Raw genomic sequence first — 16,135 nt, forward strand, 5'->3', positions numbered from 1 at the left:
AAATTCTACACGTCTCATTTTAGTGGAAACTTTTGACCTTAAGCTTTCTTTTGCCTCAGTTTGGCATTTAAAATGGAAATAATGCCATCCCTTCATTTCAGAAGGTTTTATCAAGATGACTTAGTGTTTGTGAGGACTGCACTGGAGAAGCTATATTAATAATTCTCTCTTCACTTCAGGGTTGGAATAGACTGTAAATAAAGCATAAGGCTACTTACTGAACAGAAGACACCCATCAACTAATTGTACCCTACCCTGCCCACACGCCTTGCTCCCACCCTTGTGGATGGAAGGGCCCAGCTCAGTCGGCACACAGTTCTGGGCAGGGCTGTGGCTACCAGTGCTACAGCTGCAGGGGGACCTGCTCGGCTTTCCTGGCATCGAACGGCTCCTCTCTGTCTTCCTGCTGCAGCACTTGCACCAGGCAGTATGTAAGGAAGTGGTGGGGGGAGGGGGAGCTGCAGCGGGGTGGGAGCATGGCTGGCAGGAGCGTGGAGCCTACCCCCTGGTGAGCAGCAGGAGTGTGTAGCTTGGGTGGGCAGGGTGTGAGTGTGAGGGGAGGTGGGGGGTCCCCACACACTTTCCTCCAGGCCACCCCTATGGCTCCTGGTCCCTGCTGCTGGTGGCGACAGCAGGTGTTATGGTCCACACAGATATTGCCCCCTGGCGGTGCACGGCTCCTTGCTCCCATGGAACAAGGAACACAGCCAGGCCAACCTGCCTCTATCGCGTGGGGCTCCCTGCAGTGCATGTGCAGCTCCCGGCACTCAGGTGCAACTGGGGGAAGCCCGGTGTGATGGAGCTAGCTGTGTTCCCTTCGCCTTGCTGTGCAGGTTCTGGGACTCTCCTGGAAGTGAAGGGGAGCCCCGCCCCCTGCTTCCCTGCAGAGTCCCAGGACCTGCACAGCATGGAGCAGGGAAGGCATTTGGCTCCATTGTGCAGAGCTTCCCTTGGGTGGGCGCAAATGCTGGGAGCTGCATGTGTGACACGAGGAACCTTGTGCAGTAGAGGCAGGTTGACCTGGCTGTGCTGCTTGCCCCCACGTTCAGCACTAGCTGGAGCCAGACGGCAGCACCTGTGGGCCACAAGCGCCCCAAGTGTCCGCTGCCTGCTGTTACTGCTGCTGCCACCAGCACCAGGGGCTGTGCACCATGGGGAGGGGGGAGGCATGTGTGGGGGGTCCCCACACCTTTCCACCCTCCCATACACCCCTACCTTGCCCCCACACACTCCCCACATAGACATCCCCCAACATACTCTTATACCCACACTCTCTCTCTGTACAAGAGTAAGACTTTATCTTTGAGTTATTATGCAATCATTTCTACAGAACTATGCAAACGCAAATCATGACAGTTTTTTTTGTAATAAAATTAAAATATGTTATGGTAGAGTTTGACTTTTAGTACATGATTTGTGTTTTTTGTTTTTTGTTTTTTCTGGTTCCAACATGGCAACCCTCCCCTCCCAAAAGGAGTACTCCCAGGAACAAGGGGAGGGATGTCTGGTAGCAAAGGTCAGGGGTTCGGGGGCAGGACTTCTGGTCCCAAGATGGTGACCAGGGGGCAGGGCACCTGTCAAGGGGCAGGGCTACCCATGTGGCTCTCAACAGCTCACCAAAACTCATTAAGCAGCCCTCCAGCCAAAGTAATTGTCCACCCCTGCATTAGATCCTTAAAAAAAAAAAAAAAAATCCACTGGCATATCTTTACTAGTCACTGAGCCAGTTTTGGCCTGATTCTCTCTTTCTGTCCAAAGGCTGCGCACCAGCTTGTTCTATGGAGAAGGTGCTGCATCAGAAATCTATTGATAGAAACTTTTTATGACTGGTTGCTTGAGAGATTTGTCTCAGCATCAGCACTCTGAACCTCTATCTCTGACGGCAACTCTTTTATTTTATAATAAAAGCATGGTCTATAGTAGCTATTTCTTCAACATGTAATGTCTCTATTGATAATTGTTGTCCTTTTAATCTCTGGGAGTCCTGCAGACTCACTGGTTCTCTTGCAGGCTTCCTGCCTCTGATCTACATTAAAGAATCTGTTTTTGGTTGATTGAATTATTTTTTCTCTCCAGATTCCTTCTTTGTTTTTTCTAATTTCCATCTGATATTTTCATCTACCAAAGTTTATGGTCTTGATCTGTGCTACAAAATTTTGCCAGCACAGTTCTGTCAGCTAACTGTGTGCATCTAAAAACCTGGAAACCCAATACAGCTGTGTCAAAATCGACAGTGTAGGTGCAGTAAAACCTAAATTTGGGGGGGGCAGCGAAAAGAGGGGATACTTTAACGCTCAGAAGATTGCCAAGTTTAACAAAGAGCCACTCTGATATTTTTTTTAGCTTTTTATTTCAAAAAGTGCTGCCACTTCTCTCTCCTGGTGCTCTTGAGTAGTTTTGGGGAGCTGATTGGAGAAGCAGTGCCCTTTGAAATAAAAGCCTTGGCTATCAGATGGAGCAGAAGTGCCCATCTTGCAACATGAGTGCTACAAGTGTCATGGGCAGCCTGTGTGTGTGAGGCACGAATGATTAGGGAAGGCCAAGCAGTATGGCAGCAGATGATGTAAGGAAGCAGAAGGCAGAGCAGGAGACTGGGCAGGGATCACAGAGGAGGGAACAGAAAGCAGTGCAGCAGATCAGGCAGAGAAAAGGGTTCGGGGCTGTGGGGCTAACTTCTGGCATGATTGCCAAAATGGTTGGCCCCACTGCTGGAGCACCTCCGAGGTCCTGCACAATTGTTTGCAGCTGTATATGCTCACTGGCTAGTTTACAAACCTTCACAATTGCCGGGGCCAAGGAACACAGTGAAGAATCCCGGGTCTGGTACACAGCTGCGCTGACAGTGTGGCTGTGTGTGGTTGGCTCATGTCACTCCAGTGGATGTTGTAATTATGCCAATAGAAAAGCTCGTTTTGTCAGTTTATAATGTATCTTTACTCCTGGACTATGCCAGCAGTGGCTCTGTAGTATAGAAAGCCATCAGATTGGCTTTACACTAGGGTTTGGTTTTTATTTCCTGACGAATATCTGTTTAACTTGAATAGTATCCTAGACCTTGATTATTAACCATGCTGACTTTTTTCTTTTTTTCCCCCCTTACTGCTGCCTTTTTGTGCTTGCTATGAGATGCTAATTGAAGGCATCCATGAGAGCCTGAACTGCTAGAAGGGAAAATTGGATGCGTTTGTGTTTTGTTCCTTGCCATTTATGTAGCAGAAAAATATGCAGTGAAATACCTTTACACTAAAAAATTCCAATAGAAGTCATTAAAGTAGGAAGAACTTACAAATCCCTCTGTCTTTGATTAAAATAACATACATTTCCAAAACACTATTTTTAATACTGTCAGTGGTTTTTGGAGGTATTTTTTACTTGATTCAATCAAACTATTTTTTAAGAAAAGCTGTGAATTTTGGTGGTGCTGAGAATAGTTAGGATTAAGAACTGAGATTCTCTGGCTTCCAACTCTGATGCTGACTAATTGTTAGACCTTGGTTGGACAAGTCTTGCTTGCACTCTGGCCCACCTTATCAATTTATTGTATGTTGTATTGTGTTCATTTAGTAATATGTTTTGAGATTAGCTGAGGGAGCTATGCTTTCTGGGTTAATTCTGGCTTTGCTTATCCTGTGTTTTCCCTTTTAGGGGGAAGAGTGAAGTCAAAATAACCCTGAATTTGTCCTGGAAGACTCCTTTCTTTGGCTGCTCTAGATCTTAATAGATTGTCCCTTCCATTTTACTCTCGTAGGCAGGACTTTCTTACTGCTGTATAATGTTGCCGTTGCATGCCTTCTGTGTATGAATAGCAAAAGCTCGCGGAATAACTAAACTGAAACTTGTGGTTTGTAAAAATGATGGTGAGAACTTCTGGAGTTAGAATAGTTTGTCACAAAACTGGACTCATTCAGAGATACTAGCGTACAAAAATGTGGAGCATACAGTGCTGATATATATTTTACTAGTTCTTTTGCCTAATACAGAGCTACATAATGCAAATAATATTTACTGAGAAAATGATGAGTAATGGCCTGCATTCATTACTGGTAAATGGTAATTGAAGTTAATGAAGTTATATCAAAGACAAATTTGGGCAAATGTCTGTGTCTTTTTCAGCTGCTGTTTCCAAGTCCTTTTAATCATTTTCATAGTGGACATCTGTTCAGCTGGCTTTCATTAAGCATTTTAAATCTTTCTTGTTATGTTGTTCATAGCTGTTGATGAAAGGCAAAGCCTTTATGAACTCTGAAGTAAGGTGATATATATCAGTGAGAATGAAATAATCTATTTTTAGAAGTCATCAAGTAAATGTGTGAAAATGACTAACTTCCAATTTAAAAGAAACTAAAATTTAACTTTTTTTTTTTTTTACACACGTAAAAAAAGTGCTTTATGCCTTAGGAAGTTAACAGTACCTTTAAATGTACATGGCTTCTCTTGGAAGATGGCAAATTTCCTTTTGTTAGTATGTGTGTTTGTATATCTGTGACATCTGGTCAAATATATATTGTATTTCACAATTTCTTGTTGGATTTAGGACAGACTGGTTTACAGATCACAAGTTTTCAAAGCGAGAAAGTGTGTGTGTGTTTTCTTTTTGAAAACTTGTGATCTGTAAACCAGTCTGTCCTGAATCCAACAGGAGTCTGACTTCACTGGGCTTTGAATAAGGCCCTTTAGATGGAAATGAATGTGAAAATACAAACTTGCATTTTCACATTCATTTTTTTTTAGTCCAAAGGGTACACACATTACTCTCAGATACCCTTTCTCAGTTAAAGTTTCTATTGATTTTACTGAGTATTTTTTGTTTGTTTTGTTGGGTTTTTTTGCCAGAGTTAAGGACCATAGAGTCTGGTCCCCATAACTTATTCAGGTGTTGCCTATATACGGTAAAATCAAACTGAACCAATATAAGGAATTCAGTTAACATTAGGAGAATTTTACTTTAAACTTGCTTTTCTTTATCAGCATCCTTTAGAAACCTCCTTTCAGGTAACCACAGCATGATCTCTAAGATGCATCCCCACCTTGCCTTTTGCCTGACTTCAGAGTAACATGGCTAACAGCCTCTGCCTGCTTATGATTTTCTGATGAGGCCTAATGATGGTAGTGTTGTTTCTCCCTTATTCTGTGATGTTCTAAACTGCCTTGAAAGGAGTTTATATATATATATATATAGCCTAATTTGATATCCCTGGGAAAGCAAATAATTTGCTGGCTCTAAAAGGTGAGTCCCCAGATCCATTTTGTAGACCTTGCATTTACTGGAGCATTGGGTAGAACCAGCCACAATACATAAGTCAGTGTAATAAAACAAGTGATATCTGCTGGTACTAGTGACATCAATGTGAGCACAAAAGCAAACTACCCTGGGCCATCAGTCACCCACAAAACACTGATGCCTGTAAGCGTTCTGCAGCTTCAAGGGGCTTATTAATGCTATTTTGCATATTATGATCCCTTTAAGATAAGGATGGCCTCATAAAAACTGAATTAAAGGTTAATTGCATTAATACATGGTAATCACATTTTTACTACATATCTTGAGCATTGGCCCATCATAACAGTTTGTCTAGGAGAAATTGTTCAAAGTCAAAGACTTGTAAATGTATATTTAGAGGGCAGAATCTGTGCAGAGAATTAGACTTGTGGAGGAATAATACGTGGTAAATCAAATGGTGTATGTTAGAGCTTTTCTCCTTAAGTTAGGGAGGAATATGAAGAACATGTCTGTGTAATTTGGTGACTTGAAATATTTGATCCAAGTTGTTGTTTTGGTTTATAGTAAGTTGCAGCTTTCACCAGTGTCTGCAAGTAATTCCTAAAGTAACTAGGCTTCTGAAAGCAAGTTTTTACAGATGTGTTAATCTGACTTTTGTGCCTGTAATTCCATAATTGTTTGCCTCTTTCAGCATATGGGTTTACAATGCACTATCAAAGTACAAAGTGTATTTTTAGTAGTGTTAAGGTACTAGCCGTTTTATTCTTATAAACTTGCGCCTATAACCTTTATTCACTACTTGCTTGTGTCTGACTATTGCAGTCTGAATCGGCTGTTTTTCTAGTAACTTCACTTTAAGAAAGGTCTATGTTTCATCCAGGGCTTTAACAGATTCATACAGCATATATCCTTCCTCTGTATTAAAAGGTTATTTATGGTACTGTGCATCTTAGGGGCCAAGTTCAGGCAAGCAAACAAAAAGCACCATTGTCCTTGTCGCACCTGTGTGGAAACTATCCACGTAAGCAAATGGCAGGGAACTAGAAGTCATTAAATTGATATTGCCTATCATTATTTTTGTCTTGGTCACTTCAGCCCTCAACAATTTACTAAACATCTGGGATATTAAGAACCACAATGGGACTAATTAACAAACAGTATTGTTTTTACCTTAGACTTTGCCAATGTCTCTTGGGTGTCTAAATTAAATATAATTATTTTGATATTTTCTTAAGTGTCTTGTGAGATGCTACATAATTACCTCTTCTGAAACTCAAGTGACCTGAAAATTATGCATGTTAGGAAATTAGTGGTTGCTGCTCATATTTATAATATCGATGATATTTATAATAGCTATATTTGGAGATTAGAGATCCAGATGAAGAGACTCAAATGAAGCAGTTTTGTGAGACTAAGATGAATGTTGTTTTCCTACTGTGTACAATTGCATTTGATAATATATGGCCCTTCTTATTATTTTGTCTAAAAACTAATTCTATGAGGTACCTAAGCAGTCTATAAATAAGACATCAACCTTAGCCCAGTCTGAAAACGTAGTCAGTTAAGTTTAAATTGTTCAGGCTAAATCAGTAGCAGTTGATGATTAAACGTGTGGAAAACTTTTTTAAAAAGTTGTTATAAGGTATTAAACAACTTCATTTGCATAAGACTCAGGGTCACTCTTGTTATGCTGCAGCCAGGGGCTGCTGGGAGCAGCTGCACAGAATGTTGGACTTGATGGCAGTGACCAGGTCCCTGCACTCGGCTCCCCCAACCTCCCCCACTCCTAAGTTTCCCTTCTAGCCGGAAGACTCTAGCTACAGGGAGCAACTGCACAGAATGGTGGGCTAGGCCAGGGATGGTGGCAGCAGCAGGCAGTCCCCCTGTCTAATGCTTGATGCAGGCCAGCCAGGGACCACCACCACCCCCCGGGGGCAGGGAGCAGGTGCTAGAAGAAGGAACAGCTCACAGCCATCTTTGGCCAGGCCTGGCACCCTGTGCAGTTGCTCACCAAAGCCTCTGCTGGTACAAGACATGAGCTGCCCTGAGGTTTCCACTGCCCCTGGCTCAGCATGTCCTGTTCCCCACCCCCCTCCTATGCCCAGAAGGTAACCTTGGGCAAGCCCTGCTGGAGGAGGGGAGGGGATGTGCTGCTGAGCACTGTGGGGGTGAGGGTGCTTGGTGGGGATAGAGGCTGCAGCAACTCCTGCTATGCTGGACACGTCTCCTACCCTGCCTGACCCCCCAAGGTGTTGTTGTTGTTGAAATCCTAGATCTGGCTCTGAAGAGGTATAATATGGGAATTATTTTTTTTTTTCTTAGGTCTGTTCTTTTTTGCTGTTGTTATAAGTTCTTAGAAATGCTTTCTTTTTTTGCAGAAGGCATTCTGTTTGAAATGGCAAATAAGGAATTCTAATCTTCTATACCAACTGCAAATATAATGGGAAGAAAAATATTCCTAATTTGTTAGCTGCCTAGTGATACTTCGATTTCCATCTGCATGTTATTGGAAAACTGTGTGCATCTGGTTATAGACAAAAGGGCTTTTTACTTTTTGATATTTACAGTATTCTGTACTGAAAAGAGAATTAATAAACTACACAGTGGGTGTGTCTACATGAGGTGCTTTACTGCGCAGTAGAATAATCTACTTTGCAGTAAAGCATTGCCATCTACACATGCTCACATTTACTGCACAGTAAATTAGTCTACTGTGCAGTTAGCTACTACCTGTAAATACATGTAGTAAACTAACTGCACAGCAGATACTGCACAGTTGTGCATGTGTAGATGTTGTTCAGAAACAAATTTGCTTCTGGTCAACCCCAACACTAGGGGGCCACAAGGGACCAGGAACTTCCTGGCTTCTGGTACTACATATCTCCTGGCTTCCGCCAGGAGCTGGGAGTCATAGTGCTGAGATGGGGTCCTTGTGCAGCCCAGAGGTGGTTAGGGGCTGCCCCAGGAGTGGGACATTCCCCAGTCAGCCCCAGGCTGCTTGGAGAAATCCCCACATAGCCCAGAGCTGGCTGGGAGCTGCCCCAGTAGCAGGACAGCTCTGCGCCAGCCCCTGGTTGCGTGGGGAGGCCCCACTGAGCCTGCTGGGGTCAGGAGAGCTCTGCAATGGCAGCTGTCTCCTGGCCCCCTGCACATCAGGACCCCACCCAATGTGCATGGGGGCCGGCAGAGCTGTCCTCACCCCGTGTGCATGGAAACCAGCCATTATGCTCCCTGCCAGCCCCTGGGCTAGCTGCAGGGGGCCAGAGTGTAGGGTTGGTGCAGCTCTGTACTGACCTATTCCCGTTGGGAGCAGATTTACTCTCAACAGGGAGCACGTGTAGACATGCTCCCCGGGAAGACTTACTGCACGGTATTTTACTGCTCGGTAAGAAAGTTTTATAGCATTAATTGCATGTGTAGATGTGCCCAGTATTGAGAAATATTGTCGTCTTATCTAATAAGTGTGTCTGTGCAATAACTTCTAGTGTTTAATGAAAAGCCAATATTATGTGTGTTTTTTTGTAAACATACTGAAGTAAGAAAACTTACACATTCTTCTCTGATGTGCATAACATGATACAAACATAAATTATTGCTTTGTTTTAATGTTAGTGCAAAACAATTTTCAAATAGATTTGAGTATATAGTAACTGGTATCTTTAGCAGCTGGGAAAGTGTAATTTTTGCTTTTAGTAGGTTCTTTGGTCTTTATAAGCTAAATATTATTTGCTAATCTTTGTTCTTTGTAGAAAAATTAGGATTCCCCAAGAGGGCACAGAACTGGCATTGCCAGCTCCTAATGGCATATCTCTGTGGGCCATAGCCATAGTTGTCCTGCATAAAGTGGAGCAGCAGCTGAACTATTCTAATGTCTGGTTAGCCTGGGACCAGCATGGAGCCTTTACAGAATCCTGGCTGCAGCTGAGAAGTTGGGACCTTTTAGGTGGTTTCCAAAACACAGGGCAGGTATTCTACGTACTGCTTGGTTTTAATTTTATTTCATTTTTTTCCTTCCTCACTAGCAGTAAACATAATTTCTTAGTGAATATTCTAAGTGCAACAGTCCTTTACCCTAGCTATACTGGTAACAACTTTCCTTTTTAATAATACAAATTATTGTTAAAGTATCTCTCACCCTTGCCTCGAAAGAGATGAAGACCAAATGCTGAATGAAAGAACTACTTAAACTTTAAATCAATTCATGATTTAAATTAAATTAAATTCCTCTTTTCTCTCTTCCCACTCTCAGCTGGAAAGACAGATACTGATGCAGAATCAAATGAGGGAGAGGCAAATGGCTATGCAGATTGCTTGGACACGGGAATTCCTCAAGTACTTTGGGTTATTTTTTGGACTAACTGCTGTCGGTTTAACCACTGGGTAAGTTCATTATCTATCAGAAAATTTCATATCAATTCTTTTGTAGTGGTGTTTCCACAATACTGAGTCCTTTCTCTTGATTGTTTATATGTAGTTGCTTTGTGAAGGGTTTATTTCTGTTTGGAGGTTAATTAAGTGCTATCTTCATTTCTAGCTTTTCCTGGGTGTCTTTGGCTAGGCTATGACAACACCACTGCAGACTGTCATAATACCAAGGTACCTAAGCTAGCATGAGTACTGAAAGCAGTCTAGCTGTACAGCACAGAGGTCTGTGTACTTCCCAGCAGGGTATGTCAGCCCATGCAGATTTCACTGCTGCCACAGCTAAACTACTTCCAGGACCTGCGCTAGCTCATTTACAGTCAGCTATAATAGATGACTGGCAGTGAAGATATTTGAGTCATGTTTGATGACTTCTAATAATCAAAATAAGTCTTATTATTGTTAGAACTGTAGAACAAAACCTGCTATATATCTCCATGGTAGAGAGCTGGATTCTTATAATAATTTTAGCATTTGGATAGAACAAAGAATTGAATAGCCTGTTAGCGTAACCCTCACTGTTCGGCTTTGAAATGGGTAGTAGTAGTATTTATCACTGTTTTATTGGAAGAGATGGAGCCACAGGAGAAGTGACTCGCACAGCACTGCAGTGAATTATTTCCAGAGCTAGGGTTAGAATTAAGGACTCCTACCTAACAGCATTTGAACCCTGTTACCCTAGACCAGTCTCTCTCCTGACTCAATTCTACCTGATCTCAGTATCAAAATTGTCATTGAAAGTCTGAGGGTGGGTCTAGACGTTATTCCAGTTGCAGCATAGCTTTTCTTGCATGATGAAGACATTGCGCCAGCCTGCATAGGGCAGGCTGTTTGGAGGAGGAAAAAAGGCATAACAGCTTGTGCTGCTGCTGACTAGTTGGGGAGCTCCATCTGGTCAGCAGCACCACTGAAGGAATTGGATGCTTCTACTAAGAAGTCATCTCCCAGGACCCCTGAGGTCTCCCTGGCAGCAGCAAGATGGTGGGCAGAAGTGGGGATATCCCCCCCCACACTTCCCCCTCTCCCTCCCTGCCATGTGTGCAAGGAGTAGGGAACACCCCAGGTCTCCTGGGCAGCAGCAAGCATGGGGGTGGGGGGAAGGAGGAATGGGGCCTAACTGACATACATGCTGAACCAGTTAGCAACACTTTCAGCTGCTCTGAAGCCTGGAAGGTCTTAAAGTGAATGTACTTTTTGAAATAAATATTCTTCAAATTGTATATGAAATGTAATTCAAATTGTATATGAAATGTAATTCAATGTACATACAATTCATGTAAATGTATTAATATTTCATGAATGTTAATACATTCATGAAATGTAGCCCAGCTAAATGGCTCTTTTGTAAGAGCATTAGCAGCCTAAAAAACTTCTAAAAGAAGATTTCTTTTTCATTCTTATTTATGAACAGAGCAATGAAAAAGAAGAAGCCAGGACTTTTACTTCCAATAGTTCCTTTAAGCTTTATACTTGCCTACCAGTATGATATGGGATATGGGACTCTTCTGCAAAGAATGAAAGGTATGTGTGTGGAAATGTAAAGCATATAACAAAGCCTTGTACCCTTCAGGATATCTTTGTTCAGGACTGCATTGACCATGCCAGCCCCATTTTTGGGAACAGTCTGGGAATATTACTCCTTTTGCCTTCATGGGCAGTTAGTGGCATTGAATCTATGAATCTAGTTGCCTTTTGCTCATTTCTTTATTCCCGTTTCTGTCTCCCTCAAAGTCAGAAATCAGTTTCCTTCTCTTCCATTTTTCTCAGCTGTGAGTATTTGATACTAACACTTCCAATTCAGGCTGCCTCAAGTAAAAATTAAGGTTCTTAATTTTTAGGGAATCAAAATAAGTGTATTTATTGGCTACTTTTTAAAAAGTAGACACAGGTTGATTGAGCTGTATCTTTCTTTGGTTTTAAAATTCCAGAACCAATCACAATCTATGCATGTGTGAGAGAGGCTGCTACTCTCTTCCAATATTAATTATCCTGACTCCTGTGTTTCCTACAAAAATACCCGGTGGTAACGCAATCAGAAGTTGAAAGAAATGTGCACAGCTAGCATTAATATGGCATATGTTTGGCCTGGGGGGGGGCGGGGGGGGGATTTGTTTTTTTACACAAAAAGGAAAGTTACTAACAAGCTATGAGCTATTCAGACCTAGATCCCAGAATGATTTTTAGGATAAGCGGTCTTTAAACCTGTTAAATGATCAGTTCAGATAACTATCTTCCTAAGGACAGATCTGAAGGAAATAGACTCAGCTAAAATTTCAAATGCAAAACACTCAGTTATAAATTGTATTGTACATATTTGATTGTGCATAAACTATGTTAAAAAGAACATGATTATCGTTGAGCCCAGAACTCAAGTCTGAAGAAATGCAGTCTTAATTCTTCCGCTTTGTATGTCTGGTATTCTGATAGCATTTCATTATATGATCACATGCTGTTTTTTCCCCCCATAGGTCCCCTACCTTCCTCAGTTCAAGTGTGGACAGTGTTCAGTTATGAGCAGCTGTTTGCTATTTTGTTTTCTGTTTATTGTCTTATGTGTGACCTCATGTTAGTTTGTTTATTGCACACTCTTGAAACCCTGCCATTAAGATGGAATTACTACGTATCTACGGGCTTTTATAGAACACTGGCCCTGAGCCCACAGTGGGCAGTCTGCCTCTGCCCTGTGCACAAATCCGGGGGGGGAGAGAGGGGGACATATGACCCTCCCCCCATGCCTCCCCCAGGAGTGTGCTCATTGGTGGGGAGTGCCTTCTCCCCCCCCCTGCTCCTGCCCCTGCCCTACTCCCTCCCTTACTGTGGGGGCCTCAATCTGTTTCCCCCCCACCCCTTCCTTCCCCCACAGGCTTATTTGCAGGGTGATGCTCTCCACACTGCCTGGCTGCATGCCTGTAAATCAGCTATCAGATAGGTATATATGGCTGGTTAATAATCAGCTATCAGTATCAGCCAAGAAAATCTTTATTAGTGCACCCCTAATTTGGACCACAACTAGAGTAAATGAAAATGTGAATGAGACAGAATGTCTACAGAGAAAACAGCATGTGATCAAGTAATTAAATAATGTAACATTGTATAAACTCATGGGGGGAAATAGATTATTGTTGTACAGTCAATTCTTAATGTTTTCAGTTATTGACTGTTAAGTCATAATAATGTTTTTTATAATATACCTGTATTCTAGGCTTGTCCAACATGCGGCCCGTGGGCCACCATGCGGCCTGCCAAGGCATTTTCTGTGGCCCGTGATGCTGCGACAGGAAACGAAGGTAAACACGGTTTACTTTCGTTCCCGCCCCTTGTCCCTCCCTGAGCCCCTCAGCAGCTTCCTAATGGCTGCTGAAGGGCTGGGAAAGGGACAAGGTTCCCACACGCACTGTGTCAGCTTGACGTTGCCGACACGGGGCGTGTGGGAAGAGAAGTGCAGACCCGGCCCTCCGCCTCCTGTCCTCAGCACCACATGTGGAAGCCACCGCTTCCCAGCCCGAGCGACTCGCCACTGCCCGCCCACAGGCGAGAGGCAGCCCGGACTGGCCGCCTGGCCCTGAGTCGCTGGCAGAGGCAGAAGTGGAGCGGCGTGGGCAGGTGCCTCCTCCCACCGGGCAGTCAGCTTTGACTGCGCTGTGCGGAGCCTGCGCTCACTGTGCCCCGAGGTGCCGCCCGGCCCTGGCTCCGGCTCCCTCCAGCCCGGCGTGGCGCGGCAATGTGGACCTGCGGAGGCGGCGTGGCGGCTGGGCTCGCCCTGATTCCCTGATTGTCTGCCTCTGCCGCCTCTTGCCCGGCCCAGACACTGCAGGTTGGGCCGGGGCCGGGGGTGGGGCAGGAAGACGGCGCCTCCCCCGGGGCTGGGCCGGTGACTGGGCTCCCAACACCTGTGTGTGTGTGTGGGGGGGAGTCCCTGCCTTTAACAGGGGAGGCTCTTTGCCGTTTTTGGTTGCAAAGGGGAAAATGTGGGCAGAGCAGTTATAGTGTCTTGCTGCATTTGAGGGAGGCAAGTGTAAGTCCTGCTTTCTACTTGTGCAAGAAGCTTCCTCCTTTTTGCCCCCAGCTGTATTTGGGAACTGAGTCATTGATTCTGGGCAATCCAAGGTGATCCAACATAATGCCACATGGCTCCCTGCATGCTTTTCAGAAAGAAGCTTGTGTGCCCTAACTTTGCTGTCCCTCTGTGCCAGTAGGGAAACTTGTGTCTCCTGCATGACCACACAAGTGTTTGGTATTATTTCTTTGTTGCTTTTTATATTGTTTTTATTTTGGATTTTAAACCACATTTCCAGACCCATTTCATTGTCACTTTCTGCAACTTCGTTGGTGTCAAAGGTCATGTGATATCACTTCCTGATGTGATACCACTTTCTGTGGGGTCTTTGAATATGGCTTGCCAGCCCACTGGGTGATAAAAAGTTCATGATCCGGCCCCACATTCAAAAAGGTTGGACACCCCTGCTGTATCCAATGTCCTGGATTTTCAAAAAAACAAACTGGGAAAAAATAATAATCATAGGCATCATACTGGTATCTGGATAGTTCCTTAGTGGTACTAGAAGATACCACTAGAGCCAAGAGAGGGCCTGCACTACAAAGAAATTAGACAGTTTGCCACTGCACTGCACAGATATTTGCTGACAACAGGGGAATGGTAAAACAGGAATCTTGGTATCCATTCAAGGGTTTGGGCAGTGGGCATAGGCTCTTCAGTCCATTCCATTGCTAAGCGTTACCCTTTCTGTATTCCCTTCCTGTCTAATCTCTGTTCAGATATCTGACCATTATTTTTGCCCAGTCAATCCCCGCCTTCACGTCTTGGTTTTTTCATTCCAGACTCCTTGCCCAGCAAATCCTATTTTTACCTCTCTTGATATCCCTTTCTTACTCCACCCCCAACTCATGGTCTACTTGCCAAGCCATCAGTACTTTCTAAGGTTTTGGCTCTGTGTCCCTGGTTGAAATTCTTGTTTGGAAAATTTCAACTGAAATTTTAGGAGGAAGACGCGTGGTATATCATTTGGCCCATAGGATTGGTTTGGCAGAGTTAGAAGTAGCTGAAAATAGGGTCTTAAAATGGAAAGTGGCGTTTCAGTAACTAATGGCAGAAGGCTGACCATGCATCATCTATGCTAGCAGTAGAGAACACTGGTGGCATTGTTAAATAAACTCAGGGCCGGCCCGTCGGCTTTTTTGGCTGCTCGCCACTCCCTCCCCACTGCCACCACCAGCTTCTTCACGTCAGAGGACCCCAAAACTCTTTCGTGCAGAAGGCCCCAAAAAATTGTGGGCTGGTCCAGAATGAACCCATCACTTATGAATTTGTAGAAGGGCTATGGCCCAGTGAATGATCATTGTACACAAAATTGGTTTTATTTGAAAATTGCTGTTAGTTTCTGAAACAACCTTGTATGTTACTAATTTGAACAAATATATTCTTTAATCTCCCTCAAACAAGATTAACCATATTCAATTTTTTACCTTTTTTATTGCTTTTACAACGCTGGGTTATTAGATGCACTTCCATCTCATATCTTTCTTTTTTCTTCTTTAATTTAAGGTGAAGCAGAGAAAATACTTGACACGGATAGTGCTCTCCTAGAATTGCCAAAAGGAGCCATCACTTTTGAAGGCCTGGAAAAAGCCAGAAGAGCTCAGAGCAAGTTCTTTGTCGAGAAATAGGAGTATTTATAACAAATCAAGTATTCAAAGTACAAAATTGTTTGTTTATAATCATGTTTGATTTAACATGTCAGAATATTAAAATTTTCAGAGAATGTAATCAGCTTTTATAAAATAAAACTACTTTAATGGGTATTTTCTAAGGCAATGGTTTTATCGTGTTTTCTGTATTTTTGTAGATGTTTGTAATTAGTCACTTTTTGTTAGTCTCCTAACATGAAACATTGAATTTCTACTTTTCAGTACTAATGCAGTCAAATGTATACACTAATAAAGTACCTCTTTCACTCTACATTAAGAGGTTAAGAAACGGGTATAAACAGTGTTCCATATTTTCTGAATTTAGGTATCTACAAGTCATCACCTCTCTGTATTTAGACATCTGTGTAAAAAAAAAAAAAAAAAAAAATACCCTGAGTGTTTGTTTTGCTAACACCTAGAACTACAGCTGAAGCCTATGAGAACTTCATGTACTTTGCAGTTTTAATAATCACTTTTTTTTTACTACTAAACTGTAGTCACACAATCTTGTCAGCCTGTTACTAAGGAAGGAAATATTAAATTCATGGTTGAGCAGCAAGAAAAGTTGTTGTCCACTACTATAAGTTCTAATGGGCTTTTCAAACACTGTTGAACTGAATTCAGTTTGGTTTTTGTTGGGTTTTTTTTTTTTTTAATGGGCCGCATACTGCCATGAAGTACATTGAGAACAAGCATAAGGCTGATATAGTTTTTAAATATATATTTTAATATTTGAAAAATTTTCACATAATCCTTATTTTGATGGTAAACTTTTTCTCTTTATAC

General features: G+C 42.9%; 1 protein-coding gene across 1 annotated transcript in view; it reads left to right on the forward strand.

Annotated features, from left to right (window-relative positions):
- PLGRKT (plasminogen receptor with a C-terminal lysine) overlaps positions 1–15,919 on the forward strand; it is a 49,565-nt gene extending 33,646 nt beyond the window's left edge. The window contains exons 2-4 of the mRNA XM_025206217.1: positions 9,471–9,601; positions 11,055–11,164; positions 15,207–15,919. Coding sequence (XP_025062002.1) covers positions 9,471–9,601; positions 11,055–11,164; positions 15,207–15,328 — 363 coding nt within the window. The 3' untranslated portion in view covers positions 15,329–15,919. The remainder of the gene's footprint in view (positions 1–9,470; positions 9,602–11,054; positions 11,165–15,206) is intronic.
- Positions 15,920–16,135: the final 216 nt, after the last annotated feature.

Source organism: Alligator sinensis, unplaced genomic scaffold (genome assembly GCF_000455745.1).
Source record: "Alligator sinensis unplaced genomic scaffold, ASM45574v1 scaffold392_2, whole genome shotgun sequence".
Classification (NCBI taxonomy): Eukaryota; Metazoa; Chordata; order Crocodylia; family Alligatoridae; genus Alligator; species Alligator sinensis.